The sequence below is a fragment of the Talpa occidentalis genome, unplaced genomic scaffold (assembly GCF_014898055.3).
Source record: "Talpa occidentalis isolate TD23 unplaced genomic scaffold, MPIMG_talOcc4v2.1 talOcc4.12, whole genome shotgun sequence".
NCBI classification, from domain to species: Eukaryota; Metazoa; Chordata; class Mammalia; order Eulipotyphla; family Talpidae; genus Talpa; species Talpa occidentalis.
The window spans coordinates 32,588,322-32,610,203 of record NW_023601212.1 but is presented as its reverse complement, the minus strand read 5'-3'; the positions used below and the strand labels follow the sequence as shown (position 1 = coordinate 32,610,203).

The following is a 21,882-nucleotide window of genomic DNA, read 5'->3' as shown; positions in this document are numbered from 1 at the left end:
AAAAATTTCAATGAAGGTTAAGTACATGGGTAATTACAAAAGCTATTACTATGAAACAATTTGTAACTCCATTTTATGTTTTCTATGTGATTAAAGTGTGTATATATATATTAGTCTAAAAGTTTATATTATTAATACATATATTATTATATTATTAATACATATATGTATTAGTCTAAAAGCTTATATTAGTGGAACTTTAGTTTATAATTTCACATACTATTTTCTACATGATTCAAGAGACTAATTCACATAAAAGATATTAGACAAAAAGGTTACCAGAGACAAAGGAGGACACTGTATAGTAACAAAAAGTTCAATACAGGAAGAAGCTATAACAAGTATAAACATCTGTGCTTCTTATAACAGATCAGCAAAATATATGAAGCAAAAAATGGCAGAGCTGAAGGGAGAAACAGCTTTACAATAAGATAGCCTAATTTTTCACTCTCAATAACTGAACAACCAGCAAAAAATAAGAAGGTATGGGAATTGAACAAAACAATAACCAAACAGATGTAACAGACATCTACATAACACTCTACAAATAGCAACAACATACACATTCTTTTCAAGTGCACAAGGGACATTTTCCAGCATATACCATAAGTTCAGTCATAAATTAATGTATTTTAAAAGATGGGTATCATGCAAAATACTTTCTATAGCCACAATGGGATGAAGTTAGAAATCAACAACTGAGGTAAAACTGAAAAGTTTACTTATTTGTGGAAATTAAAATGACCAATGAATTAATGAAGAAATCACATGGGAAATTAAAAACACTTAGAGCAATGAACACAACATACAAAATCTTATAGGGTGCAACAAAGCAATATTAAGGGGGAAATTTATAACTACACACATTTAAAAACTATAAAAAGATCTTAACAACATGACTTTACAGCTTAAGGAATGAGTAAAACAACAACAAACTTAATGGAAAACTAACAGAAGGTGACTAAACAGAGGAAAAAGAGACTAGACAATCAATAGAATAAATTAATAAAAAAAAACTTTATCTTTGAAAACACTAACAAAATCAAAACATCTTTATCTACATGAAATAACAACTGAAAAAGACTCAAATTGCTAATATCAGAAATAAAAATGGGGACATTACTACCAACTCTATGAAAATAAAAAGAATTATAAACAAGTACTACAAACAACTATATATAGTTGTTGTATCAAACAAATTTAATAACCTAATGAAATTTACAAGCTTCTAGTTACAGAAAACCTACCAAGACTAAATATTTAAGAAATAGAAATTTGAAAACACCTATAACTATTAAGGAGATTGAATCAGTAATCAAAAATTGCCCAATGAATAAAAGCACTGCCCCTATCCTTTTGAAAATTTTCCAAAAAAGTGAAAAGGAGAGTACACTTCTAATTCATTCTATGAAGACAGCAAAGACACTACAAAAAAGAGAAAGCTACAATCCTTTTAATAGCCTATTGAAAGGATTATACACTGAACAAATGGGGCTTATTCCTGGAGTGGTTCAACTTATAAAATGATCAGTACAATAGACCAAAGGGGAAAAAAAAGATTATTTCAATTGATGCAGAAAAAACATTTAACAAAATTCAAAACCCTTTCATGACAAAATACTAAAAACTAGGAACAGAAGTAAACTGCTTCACTATAATAAAAGTCATACATGAAAATCTCATAGTAAACATCATACTCAACGGCAAAAGACCGAGAGTTTTTCCTCTAAGATAAGGAGAAAGGTAAAAATGTTCACTTTGCCAATTCTATTAATATAGTACTGGGAGTTCTAGACAGAGCAAATAGGCAAGAAAGGGAAATAAAAAGCGGCCAAATTGGAATGGAAAAATAAAATTATTTGTTCATAAATCATATGATCTTATATGTAGAAAAGCCTAAAGATTCTACAAAAATATTTTAGAACTAATAAATGAATTCAACAAAGTAGGATACAAAGACAACACCCAAAAATCAGTTACATTTTTATACACTAACAATGTCTGAAAAAGACATTAGAAAAAACAATTCTTTCAAGAGCATACAATAAAATGCTTAGGATTAGTGTTGGCAAACATGTAGAGAAATTGGAACCCTTGTGCATTGTTGTGGGAATATGAAAAGGTTCAGTTGCTATGGAAAAGAATGACTATACATCCAAAAATTCTAAAATAGAATTATCCTATGATCCATCAATTTCTCTGTTTTTGCTCCAAAGAACTGAAAGTAGGATCTGAAAGATTTATTTTTACACCCATGTTCATCGCAGCATTATTCACAATAGCTAATACAGAAGTAACCCAAATTAAAAGATGAATGAATAATCAGAAGGTAGTACATATATACAACAGAATATGTTTCAGTGGTTAATCAGAAAAATCTGACATGCTACAAGATGGATGAACCTTGAAGACACTGTGCTAATGAAATAAACTAGTTATGGAAGGACAGATACTGTATAATTCCACTTATATGAGATAGTTACAGTAATCAAAATCATAAAGACAGAAAGGAGAATGGTGGCTGCCAGGGACATGAAGGGTATAAGGAAAGGGTTATTGTTTAATGGGTACAGGTGGCAGTTTTATAATATGAAAGAATTGTGGGGACAGATATGGTAATGGTCATAATATTATGGCTATAGTTCACATCACTGAACTGTTACTTAAAAATGATCAAGATGGTAAATTTTGTTTTATGTGTATTTTACCACACACACAAACGATTGCAGTAAGCTAAATTCTTATTTTTTGATGCTTAAATATTTATTATCCTAAAAAGGACCTCATTCAAAATTGAAGGATTGATTTGGTCAATTCATGGCTGTTCTAATATTGATCTAGTATTATCAGAAAGGTGTTATGCAAGAATTTTTTGTCTGTTAGATAAATTACATATGGCAATTATATCAATTTTTTCAATATACATAAGAACAAATACAAAGTGTGCGTATATGTGTATACACACACACACACACACACACACACACACATAAAAGATTTGCAAGTAGCCCATTGTTTATGACAGTTCTCCTAACACATAATCTAGAAGCAAGACCATTAAACTGAAAGGTTGAAGATGTATTTTAGTTTTCATTCATACTGCTACTTAATGTGACCTTGGAGAAAGAGTTTAACATTTTTAGGTTTCAGTTTCATTATTTGCAAAATAAACACACTGCGAAATGAACTCCAAAGGCACTTTCCGTTTCATAGTTCTATGAATTATATTGTAAAGGACAACATAGCAACAACATACACATTTTTTTCAAGTGCACATGGGACATTTTCCAGCATATACCATAAGTTCAATCACAAATTAATATATTTTAAAGATGGGTATCATACAGGGCTCCTAAAAACAACAACAAAAACAATCATAAAAGCCCTTCACTGCACACAAGGATTAACATCAATTTTACTTAGTGTGATTTATTAAAATCTAATATTAATAAATGTCATCCATTACTTTCACAGTAGCAATGGTTCTGACATGTTTTATCATATGAAAATAAAGTCCATAAATTTTGCCTAAATTAAAAACTTCTGGGGCCTCCCTGTTGGCGCAGGGGTTAAAGACACAGTATTATCAAGCTATTGCCAATCACTGCAGCACAAGTTCAACCCCAGCTGGTGAGGGAGCTACCCACATGGTGCAGCAGACCTCTCCTGTCTGGCCCACTGCTCCCCTCAGCAGTGTATTTTAGTCAGTCTGCCTGTTCTGTTCCCCGCTCTGTGTCTGGTGAATCCTCTCACCCTCCCATACCTGTGCACCTGGCCTGTACCCCAGTTCTTATATGCATAAATAAATAAATCTTAAAAAAATTCTGAACTGTTACTTGTAAAATGCTAAAAGTATAAGTTTATATACATCAAAACCCTGAAATATTTAAACATGTAACACACAGCTACTGTACATTATGTTTAGAGAGACAAAGATCAACCAGAAAAGCTGTCTAAAAGAGGTCATAGAAAAATGAAAGTAAAACCTATTTATTTTATTCAATTTGTTACTTTCTGTTTTGATTTTTCAAATTATTTGAGAGTGTAAGATAAAGCTATTTTTTCCTTATGTCTATTGATGAGTTTTAAAACTTGGTATTTTTAAGATTAGGGAGAAAGTGCTTTATGGTGGAAGTATGACTTTTTCCCTTTCTCTTCAAATTGCTTTAATTATTGGAGGCATGGGGGTGGCATGGAGATATAGGTTAAGTCCTTCTGTCTGAGTAAGTTAGACTGGAGTTTAAATCTTAAAAGATTCTACCTCACAGATAGCTTACAATCTTGTATAATTTATTTGAATATCAGTTTCCTCATATGTAAAACATGGGAACTCTTAGTATCTCAGAAAATTGTGAGGATTATGCCATAACTTTTAATATTCTCATAATATTTTATTATATAAAATAATACATATGATATATAATACACATACAATTTATTTAACCAATCTTCTCTTCAGCCAGCCAGCAATATTATTTATTGATCACCTACTCTTTGCTAGAATTGGGGCATAGCAATAAACAAGAGGAAATTGTCATTCCTAGGAGAACTTACATTGCAGGGAGAGAGAGAGAAAGTAAAACAGGTAAGGATATTGACCTGACAGCATCCTAACCTTCACCCTTCATTACATGAGAAGCAGGAAGCAAATCTATGCAGGAAGACTGGGTAAAATTGTTTAAATAAAAAAAAAAGAAAAATAATTTGATCAAAGGGACCAATAAAACTGGTTGAGACATATCCACAGTCAATTAAAAGGGATTAAAAAACTCCAGTTTGAAAGCTATATCTGGGCACAGCAGACCCCTCCTGTCTCACCACTGCTTCTGTTAGCAGTGTATTTCAATAAATCTACCTGCTCTGTTCTCAAAAATAAATAAGTAAATAAAAGTTTTATATGGGGGAGGAATCACCATCAGGTCTTGGTCTATAGTTGTGATGGTTGTCTGGAGTTAAGAAAAAGGAATGCAGACTAAATTTATAAATGAGTCATGTATATCACTATTAAATTATGAATAGTAAAAAAATTGACAATATCTTCCAGTATTTAAAATTATCTGATGCAGAAATAAGTCAATCACAGAACTGAGGAATAATAAATTTCCACATATTTCAAGAATGTGATAAACTGTGTCAAACATTGCTGGAGGGTCAAGTAAATTGAGAATAAAGAATATGATTTACCAGATAAAATCACTGGTGACTTTGATAAGTGGAACAATAAATAAAAGACTGGGATGGGTTGAGGAAGTAAGAAAAGTCAGACAGCGAGTACAGTAACAATTCTTTGGAGAGCTATAAGGGAGCAGAGATATGGGGTGGTAGTTGCTGGGCAGAGTTTTTTTTTTTTAATATGGGAGGAATTAAGGCACATAAGATGTTGTTTGGTCTGATCCAGCAGTGAGGGAGAAAAGAAAGGCTAGTGAGCAAGAGAGGAATGAAATGAAGATTAAGTATTTTGAGTAGGTTTAAGAAAACAATTCAGAGAAGGTAGAGAGAGTTCTTGGCCTTAGGTTTGAAAAAAACAAAAAAAGCACTGATTTTATAAGGTTACTATGAGGCTCCAAGTATATGAACCAATATGAAAACATTTCCTATATTGTGAGAAATTAAAAAAGGATTATCAAACCCTGCCCAGGTAATAATGGAACTTTCTATATCCAGGTTCTACTTGCAGGTTCAGAGATAAAAGACCTTTTTTTTAAATCTAAAATTAATGATAGCTTTCCCAATAATAGATAATGATTCCACTGATCTCCTTTTAGGCTTGATTAAAAAAAGCCCACAAAATAAGTGAATCCTCAGTTTCACTTACTTTAAAAGTTGGAAAAAAAGTATTAAATTTAATTTGCCGGGACTAGAACCTCTACTTCCTATTTTTGTTTCCCCTATTAAGTTTTAGACACATAAATGTGTCTTGTGATATTGACTACTTTTGTAATTTCTCTTTTCCTTTTTCCTTGTGGTCCTTTAAGGAGAGAGAAGAGAAAACAGCCACTAACCTATGCCCTTAGTGCAAATCAAAGCCACAATGAGCTACCACCTCACACCTGTGATAACAGCCCATATCATAAAGACCAGAAACAAGAAGTGTTGGTGAGGATATGGAGAAAAAGAACTCTTTCCAACTGTTGGTGGGGGTGTAGACTGGTCCAGCCCCTATGGAATAGTGCCCAGCTATTAAAAAAAAAGGAAAAATGCTCACCAATCCCAACAACATGGATGTAACTTAAAGGGATTATATTGAGGGAGATAAATCAGGAGAAAGACAAACACCATATGCTGTCATTGGTATGTGGAATATAGAGCAAGAAAACAGAGCCAATCACTATTAAATTATGGATAGTAAAAAACTTGACACTATCTTCAGTATTCAAAATTATCTTATACAGAAATAAGTCAATCACAGAACCAAATAAATAACAAACCCTAGACATCTGACTGTAGAATAGAAGCTACCAAAGAGGGGGAAAGCAGTGGGAGAGCAAAGTGTGGAGGGGCTTGGTGAAGGATTCTGGGTGTCAGGTGATCCACCTGAAGGTGATGCCCTGTACCTCTAAATCATATACAGTATTATAAACTAATCTTGCTTACACCCAAAAAAAAAGCCCCCCAAACCCCGTACCAATTGTTTCCCCTTCAATATCGTTAAACAATTAAAAGACCAAAAACCATTTCATGGGTGAACAAAAGTCCAGGAAAAAAATGTTAGGTAGATTAAGGAGTATTTTTTTCCCAGTGTGAATTTTATTTTATCTTTTTAATATTAATTTTTTTACATCATTGTTCATTTTTAAACAATATTTGCTGCCCCCCACCCCCTCAGGTGTAGACCCCACAGAGTTCTTACTGGACTTAAAGGCTTCTGAAGTTTTGTCTAGGCGAGGTGCTCAGAGTGGGAACTGTCGGTGCAGCCTGAGGAGAGAGCGCTTTTCAACCCTATCAATGGAAGTTCGAGGACATTGAGAAGGAGTGTCTTGGAGGGGTTAATTGGACTCCAAAGTGTAAGTGAGAGGCTGGAGACCCAGTGGTCATTCGGAGAGACAAAATGTCCTTGACCCGAGGGGAGCCAGGGCGCAGGCCTCCAGGCATTGGGACTTCCGGGCCTGAAACGCCACAGGCACAGGCCAGTAGCCACAGAGGTGAGCCACGGGGAGGGGGGAGGGGACACGAGTCTCCTCACCTGCCAATGGTCGCCGACCAGGCCTCCGCGTTTCTCTGGAACACAGCAGAAGGAAATGACGGAAACGACGGAAACGGCGGGAATCTAGTCCACGTGCCCCTCCCGGCTCAGCTCCCTTATCTCCGCCCCTAGGCCCCGCCCCTCGTGTCCGCGTTCCAGGACCCTTGTTCTCTGGGGGTAGAGGGATCCAAAATCAGAAAACAGACGACATTTTAGAGATGAGCACTCACTGTGACTATCAATGACTTTGAAGCAAAGGGTTTTTTTGTAAATGAAACTAAAGTGATTTTCTGTGAAGTTGGCCTCAAAATATTATAAAATCCAGCCACATCAACCAAAGACTTTATAGAGATGTTGGAGAAATATAGTGACATCTTTTACTGTTATGTTGGTGCTGGACTTTCGTATATGACATTTATTATACTGAGGCAGTTTCATTTCAGGTTTAGGGCATAAAGGTTCTTCAAGTCATCAGAAGAGCTAGGTACCGGGGTGGCATAGCCATTGATTTCCATCCCATCACTTACCATAGGAACCCCTTTTTAAAATATGTGTCCCTTAAGTTTGGGGTCCCTGGGTACCCTTCAGCTGCCTGCTAACACTTCATGATCTAGTGGATCTAGTGAAACAATCTCTCCTCTGACTTCTGTAACATTGCTGCTGCACTCCAATTGGGCTAGTCTCCACTGGAAAGTCAGTCAAGAGAGAGAAAAGATGAAGGGTGGAAAGCTAGGTATATTCAAGAGCCAATATCCTGAGGAAAGGAGAGGGTTGAACAATTGTCCTAAGATTCCATTTCAATTTCAGGGTCAGGTAGAGGGATATTTAAAGAGAGTGAGGAATGTAGTCTCTGCAGGTTCACAGAAAATCAGCTTTTCCATCATGGTGTCTTCAGGCCATAGAGCATTTATCTAAACAGGGCTGAGTGCTGTTTTGGGGGACCGGTTTGGGTTATTTTTGGGGGGAGCTTGGAGCTGGTTTGAGTCTGGGTCATCATGATCTTATGAACATTTGCCTTTACTGACCATCTGTTAGCAAAACCTATTTATTTTTGTTTTGAGGAAGTTAGAGAATGGACATTTAACATAGTTCATTATGTCTTAGGGGGTAGCTAATTGGGTAACTGGAAAAAAGCAAGTGAAAAGGCAAAGTGTGTTATGGACAAAGCAGCAATTTACTAACAAAAGAAGGTTATAGACTGCTAGTGGCAATGGCCTGCAGTTTCAACCTATGGGGGTTTCCAGGAGGAACCTCCCTTTCAACATGACCTTTAGTCCATGAATTTTTTCCTCATTACAAATAGAATTACAGTGTTTACTGAATAAACTGTTTAAAAATAAAATGAATTGTTTGCTGAAAAATTATGATGTACCTTACACTGACAGGACAAGTTTCCTGGACTCAGGACCTGGTATCAAAACAAGGTCAATGTGCCTGCTGCCGAAGCTCCCAGGGTACAATGTTCCCTGTGACATTTTCTCTCTGAAGAAGATAAGGTGAAAGCTATTTTCAATCATCACCTAGGAAATTTTTAGGTAACAGATAAGGATGTAACAGCACAATTGTTGTACAAATTCTATAAAATGTTATGTTTGAATGACCAGAAGAAAATGAAAAAGATGAAAATTATGTTATAATTAAAAAAGATTGAATAAAAATAAGATTTTTATGGAATAAACTTAACATTTTAAAAATAAGTTCTTTTGAAAAGTATCTTTTCCTTGAGTGCAAATAGAAGACATTATAACAAAAAACATTAAACAGTCCCTCAAGATGAAATACCTCTGTAGAATTTAATATAAAAGTGAATAAACAGCATGGTAAACAGAAATTGAGTTGTCCAATGAAAAGTGAAGATCACCTTGTTTGTCACATGAAACCCAACCTCACATCATGAAACCATCACACTTTTCTTTGTGTTAATAAAATACAATTTTAATACAACAAAATATCAGTCCAGAGATAGAAAAAGACCCAAGTAAAATTAGGCTGGCTTAAGGTGAGCCACTTCCCAAGGGTCACACCATTGAACTTCTTCAGCATGACTTTCTTTTCCTATTAGTGCTCAGAAGATCCTTGACTCCCGGCTCTCTCTGCCTCCTTGGCAAGTCTGTCTGCCATCAAGGCCACAGCCAGTCTCTCCCTTGCTTTTTTCACTACTAGAGACTGTATGCGAATATCTCCAGCTGTTACTGGTTGTCCATAGTAGGGCTGTGGGAGAGAGAGACCCACTCCTGGGAGAATCTCTGCCCAGTATAAAGACTGTGCCGTGGTGGGCTCAGGACTGGTGTGTACAGATCCAGGATTACGACTGCCCAGGAACTCATGAACATTTTTAAAGGTATTTGTGAAATCCAAAGGACTTAAAAGTTCTCCTTCACTGCCACAGGCCTGGAGTCCCTGCAGTCTCCTGTACGCAGAGATTTGCTGGGGCTTCTTCAAGGTCTCCTCACTTGTATCGCACCTGACCTCATTGCCAGGGTGGGAAGTTATCCTTGTGACTTGCTTCTTGAAAATACAACTGGTGAGTCTTACAGGAAATGTAGACCTTTCACGAGGTTTCCGCTTAGCCTTGGCTAAATGGACTTGTCTTTTCTTCTCTAAAGTCTGGGGCATCATAGGTCTTTTGAATCTCCCCTTTGAAAACAAGGAGAGATGAGAAATTTGAATAAAGGAGTAAAGATTGTCAACTATGGAGAATGTCATCAGTTCACCTGGATCTGTCAACCATCCACATACTTCCAGCAGGCATAGGTCTTAAATTTGTACTATGCCTCACAATCATCTGCAGAATCTTAAAACTCAGGTTTCTGGACCTCAACACATGTAGCCCTGGAGTAGGGCCAATATTTTGCATTTCTAAGTAATCCCAATTGCTTCCACTACTGTTATTATAAGTACCACATATTCAGATACCAAGAAACAAACATGAACCAAGGATAGGAAAGTCAAGATCGTTCCAATGTCAGTTACTGATCATTTCCCTCCACTATCCTCATTTAGTATATTTCTCTTCCCACCCTTGTCAATGTCAAGTACTTGCATGTGAGTAGTCCTTTGAACCACCATCATTTGGACACAGTGATCACAGATTTCTTTCTTTTCCAAGACATCAGGTTTATTTGTATTTTTTTTTAGTATTCCTTGGCATACAATTAGTGCCTATCTCCAACAAAATCTGTCCCACTACACCTTTTGATACTCATTTAATTTGCACACCAAAATCCTATCTTTACTCAAAGATTTTCTTATTCATAAATAAACAACTCAGAAACACCATATTCTCATCACAGAATTCCAAATTTTTGTACAAAAGCCTCTACTGTAAATTTTTTACTCCCCTGACTCTTTTCCTTATCTCCTCCTGCTCCTCCCTGGCCTCTAATATCTGACTTAACAATTGATTCATCTTTCATGTCAGTTCTTTCTCATGTTTGTTCTATATCCACACCTTCTTCTAGATAATTGCATCCATTCCCCTGACTTCAAATGAATTAGACAAGCATACGGAGTCAGTGCAGATCTAACTTCAACCCAGAGACTCAAGTACCCATCTGCCTACTCACCACATCAGTGATAATATCAATGATTCAGCTCACAGGGATGAGATTACCAACTGAGTCAGCCAGTGCCCAAATAACTCACCCCTATGTGAGTGTCCCCTACATTCACTCTTGGTCCTTACATCCTGTCTACCTCTGAGTGTCATTCTGGACACCCTGCCTCCCCCCAGTCTTTTATCAATGAACCATCCATTTACTGAATCCAAGTAAATGTTGAGCTTTTGAATAATTTTTCAGCACCTTTCAGATTTCCTACAAAATATTTCCATACAGTTACCTTGCCTGCTTAAAATAATAAAAAATTATATCTTATTAAAAAATTTACTTGTATTATCTATTTTTATAATATTTCTAATTAAATTTAATATTCTATGAAGAGATGATTAGTGTGGACTTTCACATATTACCCTGTAATATTCACTTTTTACTTCAACCTTAGAAGGTGCTTAAATTGATTTATTGAAAAAAAAATTCAAACTCCAACAAAACCCTTTTGAAATATTTCAAAACACATTTACTCAACTACAATTATATAATGATATAATCTCATTTGTGGTATAATCCCATAAATTATCAATGCCTACTATTTCAAATCCATTCTCTGTAATCCATTATAAGGTCACCGGTATGTTAGTACGTTTTAAAATGTAAATGCAATAAAAGTACTTTTACTTTTAGATTTCTAATTTCTGTCTTCAGAAGAATTTTTAAAAAATAAATCCCATTGCATACTGTTGTTCTGCCAAATTATTAATAGCTCCCATTTCATGGCCCAATATGTCCCAGTGTGAAGGGAATCTTATTTGTTCCTCCTGTTTAGAGTACCTAATCTATAGCATTGTGTAATTAATCCTTTCATCCAGACTTTAATTTAACAAAGTCATTTCTCCTGTTTATTTAAATGTTGATGAAAAACAGTTAATCACACTATTGACTGTCTAATATAATGTTAGGTATAATTAAATGCTGTGATAATCATAAGACAGATATAGAGGCATAAAGAGAATGAAAAGAGGGAGGGATAGAGGAAGACAGGTAAGGAAGAATAAAGAAAAACTATAATTATTGATAATGAAGAGACTAAGTAAGAACTAACAGATGAGTTGGTATTTGATCAGAAAATTGAATTTTAAGACCATGTCCATTATCGATAAAGCATTTTCCATTGAGGGGAAAATTTAAACGGCACAGGGACTAATATTCCTTCCCTTTCCTAGGATGTTCTTAGTGAAGACAAAACAAAAAAAGCATCTGTCCTAGTACCCCAGAAAGTTTCATATATAAACAGGGTGATACCTTGAACATTATTTAATAAACATTAACATCTAGGAAACAAGATTTAATAAGACACCTCCCTGTTTTAAGAGGTACTGTCTGCTAACTTAAAGAGGTTTCCCAGACGGAAAATGTAGACAACTGACCAGTCTTGCTGTTAATGTTTCAATACTTACCAGAACAGGCTGCCTTGGAAAACTGGTCGATGCAGGTTCTCCCATGGCTGCAAAGTTGTCTTTCTGGTCCCTAATCCTGAGATGAAGATAGTATGTGGCTTTCTGGAAAAGGTAGTACCTTCTGCCTCTGATTCCCCTTTCATAGAGGAAGGGAGTGGATAATCCATTTAGTGGATAATCCATTCAGTGGGTAATCCATTCAGTGGATAATCCAGAGAAGGCATCCAGTCTCATGTTAATGGGATTCCTAAATCTTTATGTGGGGTTACTGACACTGTCACATATTGTTGCAAATGAAAAAAATAGATACATTTGCATATGGGAAGGTGATACTTTCTATTTCTATAAATGTTTTTCATGTTTAATGTGTTTCCTTTTCTCCCACTATAAATACAATCTATAAAAATAACAAAAGTTTCTATGTACAAAACTTTCCATAAAACATTCCTGAATAGCAAAATTAGTGTTTCATTATCAATAAGTCCAATTTATTAAGTTTATAGAATGTATAGGAAGTCATTAACAACAACAAAAAAATTGGCACCTTTGGGTTTAAATTTGCCCCGATCCGATTACTTGTAAATTTGAGATTATTTCAAGCATCTTAGTCTTTTCTTACCTTTTAACCTAACTGCTTTTAATGTTCCTTTAATCTCTTTACCTCACTGACTTTGATTAAACTTTTATTATACCATTGTTCCCTCTATAAACTTGTTATAATCATGTATAAATTTTTGTGTGGTTACACTAATGATTAAATCATGAATTTTTTAATTAATATAGTCTAATAGAAATTACTTTTAATACTTCCCCAATCAATTGCTAATACCTTCAAACACTTTCAATTCATGTTAGTGTTCATTACTTTTGTGCTATTATTCTCATGGATTTTAGTTCTACATATATTTTAATCTCTATGAGACAGTTCTAGGGTTGCTTTATAAAGCAAAATTAATTTCCCTCAATTTATAAGTTATCCATTCCTTTCCAGCTCATTCCACCCATATTTCTGGTTTCCAATACTGAACTTAATAGCTAATGCTAGTATTTTTTTTCTAATTCAGCTGTGTTAAAAGTGAAATATTTTACTTTAAGTTTTCCTTAAATCTTAATTTGGGGCAATCCTGTTGTGGAGCATCGACAGAAGATTTACTTTAGCACTTTAAAATGTGCTCTGATGATATCTTTTTGAGTTTATGTTTACCTACCCAGCACCAATTAAACTTTTTCTTGCTAATTGGATGGACAACTTTGGTTTTTAGACAATGTAGCTCCTTTATGCTTCCTGTTAATATGCTTTTCTTTATATTAATATATTTAGAAGAGGCAATCCTTGAAAACCCCAAAGACAGCTGGCCAAACTGGCAAAAGCCGGTGTGATGATGAATCTCAAGATGATATAAAAACACTTCCAGGATATAGAATCAGCTTACTTGCCTTCAACTTAAGCTCCATTGAGATGGATTTCAGTTTCCAAAGGACAAAACTGTTAGAATCTCTTATCAATTGACAACTTTGATTGGGAGGTACTGCTATATGAAGTCTCAAAAATTTATTGTAAAAGAATAAGTGATGCTGAAACTCTGGACCTGAGGATTTTTAGTATTGGAAAAAGTCCACAGACTCACTCAAGGTAGATGAAGACTTCATTTCCAGCTTTTCTGTGAGGATGGGTATTCCATTAAAGCTTGAACTTGTAGTCACCCTGCTCCTTTTGCAAATAGCTTCAAGTTTTAAGGTTTAAATTCCAGTTAACTTGTGGTGGAAACATTTGATTTAGCCATCAACCACTGGTTCACCAGGAAGAGCCACAGGATTGACTTTCATTCATATCTAATCAAAGTCATTTCCTCGTAATGGCTGCCGGGTATGGGAATGAGGAGAACCTCAGTGAGCAGCAAACACTCACTTGTGCTTTATGTCCCATTTCTTCTTGTGCCCATCCCAGAAACACCTAGCGTAAAACTGCTCCTCCTTTAGATTTGAAAACATTTTGCCAACTAAAATTTTTTTCAGTAATGGATTCTAGTTCAAGGGCTGAAATCTGCACCATTTGCACCCCAGGAAACAGTTCTGTAAAGAAAAGCCTTGGTCCAGATTCCATGCAAAACCATTTTAAACAAAAACTGATCCAATTTGTTTCCATTTCCCCCCAATAGCTTGAATTCATTTTTTTGCTCTGTCCTTGACTATTTAAAGTTGTATTCATTTTCATGAAACCTGTTCCCTCAGAAATGCTAGCTGCAAAGTCTCTTTTCTCTTCATAAGAAGTCCATATATACCTAGATCTAAAATACCGATTTCAATGGAGCTGAAATGACAGACACTGCAATACTGAGGTCTGGCAAGAACTTCAGATCAGGTCGTGCAGGTATAATACAAATTCAGCTGTCATCCATGGTTCTGGAAGATTCAGAGGTGTACCTTGGCCACACTAGGGAAGGCTCTATTCCCTTCATGGTTATCCTGATGGATTTAGGAACCTCAGTTGGGAACCCACGGGAAGTTGTGACTATTTTGCCAGGGTCCGAGATGCTGTTGTTATCTCTGCGTTGCTGTCAGCTCCTTGGAACTTCACTGCTTTTCTCTGATTTTCTATGACTGTTCTCTTACGGTTATTTCTCTTAATTAACTCTTTTACTTAAAATTTTATTTTCTCCCTCTGGGGCCTCCCTAGTTACTCCTGCACTGCTCACTGAAGATGGGCAGGAAGGGGATCACTTTAGTCAGGATGACTGGGGCAAAAGGGGCATGGAGGGGCCTGTAAGGAAAGCAACAAATTTCAACCCTCATCCTCCTCCTGGCTCTCAGACTACCCGCCAAGTTGTTCTGAGTTTATCTCTCTGCAATTCCTGGATGTCTCTCATCTCATCCACCTACTAGCAGAAGGCTGCTCCGAGCTTGCCTCAGGCCTTGAAGGGGACAGAGGTGGTACTTTTTGGCACGAAGGTTTCACCTAGCTCAAGTGCAGGAGCACGCTGTCCCTGTTGTATCCCATATCGAAGAAGTGCTTCAACTAATGAAAAAATGAGCATGAAATTTCTAAGACCATTGTAAAATTATTTTTTTAAAAAGATATATTTATTTATGCATACAAGAGCTGGGGTACAGGCCAGAGGTTTGAGGGGTAAGAGGATTCACCAGACACAGAGTGGGGAACAAAACAGGCAGAATGACTGAAATACACTGCTGAGGGGAGCAGCAGGCGAGACAGGAGAGGTCTGCTGTGTCATGTGTGTTGCTGGCCGGCCAGGGATCGAACTCATGCCGCAGAGGCTATGGATAGCTTCATAGTGCGGTGCTTAAGCCCTTGCTGCCCCAGGAAGGCCCAACAAAAGTAAAATTAATGCCAGCCAAATAGAAAAGGCAAAGTTGAACAACAAAGGATTTGTCTTGTTATGTGTATGTGACAGAGCTAAAATGATGCATTAGTGGGAAAAATTCCTGTTGAATTACTAGAAGAAGAGGAAGAAGACAGAGGATAAAGAAGAATGAGATTTATTGAAGTATTGGAACTAACTATTGGTTTGATACTGATTCACTTTTTCTCATGAGGTTCATTTATTTGCGTCATTTCTAGCAGGATGAACTCTGTCCTCCCTTTTTACTTAATTTCCTTCTTTATCACCTTTATCACCCTGTGGTGAAAAATGTATTGCTCAACTTTTATCAATAAACCCCACTTTCATAATTAGCTCTGGAAAATCAATTGAATCCTAGCCCTTAGCATCACAGTTGTGTGTGTGTATTTATTTCGAAAGCTGTGGGGAAATCTGAATATTTTAAAATAATAATTTTTTTTTTTTTTTTTTTTTTTTTTTTTTAAGATTTATTGATTGATTGATACATACACACAAGCACTGGGTACCGTCAGAAGCGCGGGAGGGTGAGAGAATTCACCAGAGCCAGAGCGGGGAGCAGAGCAGGCAGAAGGATGGAAGTACACTGCTGAGGGGAGCAGCGGGCGGCAGGAGAGGTCTGCGCGCCATGTGGGACCCTCCTCTGGTGGCCGGGGAGCAGCCGGGGATCGAACCGGCGCTGCAGAAGCTGTGGGCAGGTTCGCAACCCAACGCTCAACTGCTGCGCCACCGGGGAGGCCCTGTAATTTTTTATTTTATAAAATCATTCTATAAATGATTTTATGCATCATTTTTGTACAATGTATGCATTTTCGTCTTGGTTATAGTCCCTGTAAAATTCCCACTACCCTTGTTGTGATCCTACTCCCTTCTCCCCCCTGTGTAGTGTGTCTCTGGTTTATAGTTGCTCGTTGATTTTGATTTTTACTTTAGTATAATTAGTCTTTTTCCTGATCCCTTATTTAGGTTTTCTAAATTCCTGCTATGAGTGAGACCATCCGGTATTTTCCTTTTTCTTTCTGGCTTATTTCACTGAGCATGATCCCTTCCAGCTCCATCCATGTTGCTGCAAATGGCATGAGTTTATCTTTTTTGATTTCAGCCTAAAATTTTTTTATACTTAAAAAAAATTTAATATAATTTTTACATCATTTTTCATTTTTGCACAATGTATGCTTTTCATCTTGGTTATAGTCCCCATACAATTCCTACCTCCCTTATTTTGACCGTATTCCCTTCTACCCTCCCACTCCCCTGTGTTGTGTCTCTGGCTTATAGTTGCTTGTTGATTTTGATTTTTACTTTATTATAATTAGCCTTTCTCCTGGTCCCTTATTTAGGTTTTCTAAATTCCTGCTATGAGTGAGACCATTTGGTATCTTTCTTTTTCTTTCTGCTCAGCCTAAATTTTTTTTTAAGATTTATTTATTTATTTATACAAGCACTGGGTACAGTCAGACACGCGGGAGGGTGAGAGAATTCACCAGAGCCAGAGCAGGGAACAGAAGAGGCAGACTGATGAAATACACTGCCGAGGGGAGCAGCAGGCGGCAGGAGAGATCTGTCGCGCCATGTGGGACCCTCACCGGCAGCTGGGGATCGAACAGGCACTGCAGAGGCTGCGGGCAGCTTTGCAGCCCAGCGCTCAACTGCTGCACCACCAGGGGTGGCCCTCAGCCTAAAATTTGATCAAATCTCATCCTTGGACAATTCAGAGGGGATGGCTCCTTTACTATTTTCACTTTTGATTATTGTCATACATAATAGCTCAGACTCCAATTATTTGCGTATTTAAATCTATCGTTTATGTTCATTACTTTGTTTTCTAAAGATTTTTCTAGAAAGTAAAGTGAGCAAGTTCTAAGAACACCAGTTTCTCTCAAGGTCTGGAATTTTTTTTTTTTTTTTTTTTTGGTGGTTGTTTCTATCCTCCGCCCTGTGTCCAATTCTCAAGTTGGAAAACTTTCAGGTAAAGTTGAAGTTAAATATAGCATTAAAGAAGGTGAGAGTGTCAGCAGTTTTGATGTGATGGTGCTGGTGGAAATATGGCAGTGAGTGGTACAGGTGTAAGGAGGAGGTGGGAATGGGGCTCCTACTTTCACCACCACCATCACACCAACACTGCACGTCACAGCATTTCCCACCTTCATCACTACACCAACATGACTCATTTTATGTCCCCTCCACATCCCCCGGACCAACGCTGATTCCTTCCTCCTTTCCCTAGTGTCCCAACTCCCACCCATCCACCACCTCCTGCTCACCAACTCCCCTCCCATCTTCGCGCCACCATCACCATCATATCAGTGGTATCTCTGCCTTCCCTCTATGGCCACTGGCACAAAATCTGAGAATCCCAGCTCCTTTCTGCCACAATCTCACATCAGTGCTGCCTCCTACTTCCTTTCCACCATTTTCATCAACTACCCCTCTGTCATGCTACAGTTCCAAATGTGACTTCCCCTCTGTTCTTCCACCACCTCCATCTCATCAATCCTGACTTCCTCTCGTGCCCCTCTGTTAGGGGGAAAGGATGTCCTGAGCAAACTCCATACAGGTTTTGCAGACTCCACCCTGACTCCATCAAGTCATTGGGAACTACAGATCTCATGATCACCAAGGGGAGGGTTGTGAGCACCTGAGGGTGGAGTTAAGCAGCCATGTTTTTCTGTTTGGAGATATAACCAGCCATGTGAACTGGGGTGGGCTCTTGGCCACGCGTGGCACTTGGCTTTTCACCAGCTCAGTGAGTCATTGGAATTCCAGGTCAGCGGAATGGGTAGGATGCATTTACAAATTTATCTCCCTCTTTTTCTCCCTGAGTTATTCATTTCCTCATTTCCCCTTCCCTTGTTAATAAATCTTTTATTAACCTTTTTTGTGTGCCTGCAGTTTAGCATCAGTAAATCCCCTTTAAGCGTGCAGGTGAGGACCCACAGTCAGGCAACCCATTTCATATCTGGGTTGACCTGTAACACCTCCACTTCTACCATCCATATCAACCTGTCTTGTGTCTCCTCCCCTCCACCTTGCCATCATGCCAAACCAGATTCTTCTTTTCTGCCCCTCTTTATCACAACAACATTGGAGCCCACTCTCTCCTAAATGACCATCACCATACAATTTCCATATCCCTCTTCTCACAAGTTCATTACTTTACACACCAACCCTTGCTCCTGACCTTTCTACTTTACCATTTCCACTCCCTCCTTCTTGAAGTGATGTAAAATGGATCATATCAATAATATCAAAAACTGCCATAGCCTCTACTTCCCAGTGCATCATACTTTAAAAATCATTCTCACATATATTATCCTACTGGCATTATACAACAGTGACTATCAGTAAAATTTTATTCTATGAAACCAAATTCCCACTAGTTTCTTCACAAGTATGCAGCAATAGTTTATCTGTTTTTAAAGCAGAAGAGCAGATCAGTGCAAAAGTGTCAACAGTTTTAGAAGAAAGGCAAAATTCAACCCAGAAGCCTTCGAAACAGCCTATTTATATTTCAGAACTGTGTTATATGCTCATGCCTAGGAGCCAAGGGTATAGAATTCCAGGAATCATAAATAAATATTCAAGCCTGTAGTTTCATAATCTTTTATTCTTTAATAGCCACCTGTGTCTCATCTCTCTCCTACAGACGTCCACATCTGTCTTCTCTCTTACTTCTCACCACAGTCCCCATGGCAGTAACTGGATTCCTTCCTCCCACTGGTGCTGGAATGAATGGAGAGGAAGAGGTCTGCCTGCAAGGAGGTAAGATCTGGGGCAAGGAGTCTGGCTCCCTCCTGCAGGTGCTGAGTCTGCGTTCATGTCAGTGAGCAATTCTAATGACCAGGTACAGAGGGAAGTGCTCTTGGGGCAGTGGGAGAGGAGCACTCCACGCTGGAGCCCGGCCCACCAGACTCTGACTCAAGACTCCGTTGATGAAGCTATCACGACTGTATGACCTCCACAGCTGACGGCCATGCCACAAGATCCCTGACGCTTCTCGAGAAAAATGGTCTTTGTATCATTCTAAAAGGAAGAGAATTTCCAGATGTTAATTTGGCAACCCTAAAGCCAATAAATTCCCCCCAAATTCTTTGTATATTTAACAGCTGGCAAAACCTGAGCTTCCTCTACCCTTGCCCCTGACTCCTTATCTAGGTCCCCCTTCTCTGAGCTGAGCAATCCAAAACTTTACTTTTTCTAATTTTTTCTGGGACTCTTCTCTGAACAATCTCCCCATTCACTAGCTCTTATTTGATTTGATCTCTGACCCCAAATGGGATGTTGTAGTGGCAAGAAGGCATAGTGCAGGATTTCTATGATCAGAGCAGACGGGTGAAGGAGGAGCCCTTGGTGACTTTTTCAGGCTTTTATTGCCATTTTACCAGGTACATGACAGGCAGGGGTGTCAGGGGGCCGGAGGCTTGCAGGCTTCCCAGCCCCGGGTGAATCTTCACTCTTTCTGGGCTCTCTGGCGTTCTCTCTTGGCCTCTGCTTCTCTGCTGTTCTCTTCCCGTCTCTCGCTTGTTCTTCTTCTGGTCTGTTCCATACTCTCTGGCATCGCATGACGCCACTCTTATGAGCCCAGTCTCTCAGCCCAGGTGTACCCACCGATGTATGCCCACACCCCACTGCTGTTGTTCACCATCAGGCATGCATTTAATCTAATAGTGGGAGGGTGGAAAAGCCTGATAAGTTTTTTGCTTACCCTACAGATGTTCACTGGGTACTAGGAATAGGCCATGGAAGGGTGACCCAGTGGTTCCTGGTGACCTAGCTGTCAGTTACGTGGGGGAGAGTGCACTTGGGCTTGCCCCACGGCAATGACTCTAGCAATGTCAGCCTCCATGGTAAGGAGGTCAAAGTCAGTTATGGTTGGGACCTGACCTTTGTTCACCTCCTTTATCACCCAGAAGAGCAGAGCAGGGGTTTCTGGCTCAGAACAAGGTCATTCCTACTGCAAGAGAATAAAGCTGAGGTTGTACCTCGCTTGTGGCTAATCCCATTATAAGGATGTCTGCTCACTTGAAGGGGCAATTTATTATGATTCATTATTAGTTTTGCAAAAATGAACCTCCAACTTCAAGCTGATCCCTGGAAAGTAGATCTTTTTATCTTCATTTTGAAGATGAGAAAACTAAAGCTCTGAGTGATTACACATGTGTTAAATGTTAGCCTCAGGGATCAAACCCAGATGTGTCTGGATCAAGCCTGACTGAGACCTTAGGTGGAACACCAAGGGTTTGGGGAACTAAGCTCCAGAAGGACTTTTGTCATAGCTTCTACTTCAATCCCCTCAGTGACCACGAGAACCAACTTTGGGATGTGCAGAGAGCCTCACCCCCACCCAATCCCCCCAGCTTGTGTGGAGAATGTTTATGAGGGAACCCTCCTCTGCTCCCTCTGCTCTCCAGGTGGCATCTAGCTGGGGTCAGCGGCTAGCAGGTACCCTAGGTCTAGCTAGGTTAGACCTTCCCTTGATCCTGCTCTCTGTGACCAGTTAATGAAACTAACTAACTAGCTAACCAAGTAATTAACTAAGTTGTTGTAGGACCCAGGGGAAAACAGTTTTCTCAGACTGTTTTCTGCCGTGAACTTCTGGCACAGGTGGCCTAGTAGATAACATGTAGCCTTGAGATGTGGTCTGCAGGTGTGGAGAACAGTAAATAATATGTAACCTTGATGTATAGTTCACACACACAAAACAAAATTCTGTAAACTATCCCTAAACTTGGCTAGCTTTGTCTCTAAATCATATAAAAGCTAATAGGGCTCCTCCAGAAGGGGCTTATCTGGACCTCTCATGGCCTCTCACTGGCAACTCATGGGGCACAGGGCATTGCTGTGGCCAGGGGGCTGCTGCTACTGTTGTTACCTGTGTCTCTCCTGCTGCCTCATAATGAAGACTTGTTCTTACTCCCTGTCTGCTGCCATGGAGAACCAGACAAACTTGTAGCTGAGGCCCCAGAGTGTTTATAAAGCTGTATGCACAGCAACTTTGTTGGTATTCATAATAACCACCCTGATGATTTCACTTATTCAACCAACTTTTGATGGTCTTTTTAAAAGAAACTTTTATGTATTCTCATAGCTCTGAAAGTTATGGAAATGAGGCCTCAAAGTGCTGGGTGTTCTTGACTGAAATGTGTTTTATGCGATAAGATGGTACTTTTTTCTCCAACTAGAATGACTGTTAAGTGGACAAAAGAATTAGAAAGGTTACTCTTTACCAAGGGGAGGAAAGATCCTCAGTGACTGGAAGCTGGAAGAATCTTCTGCACTCATGACTCCCTGTAAAGAACAGCTGTTCTTTTCATTTTCAGAAAAAG

General features: G+C 38.4%; 1 protein-coding gene across 1 annotated transcript; it reads right to left on the bottom strand.

Moving 5' to 3' along the window:
• Positions 1-9,241: 9,241 nt before the first annotated feature.
• On the bottom strand, positions 9,242-12,242 carry LOC119242131 (methyl-CpG-binding domain protein 3-like 2B). The gene is made up of 2 exons (XM_037507907.1): positions 12,198-12,242; positions 9,242-9,820 (listed from the first exon to the last, which is right to left on the bottom strand). The coding sequence occupies exons 1-2, from the start codon at positions 12,240-12,242 to the stop codon at positions 9,242-9,244; spliced, it is 624 nt and encodes a 207-aa protein (XP_037363804.1).
• Between the last annotated feature and the right edge of the window lie 9,640 nt (positions 12,243-21,882).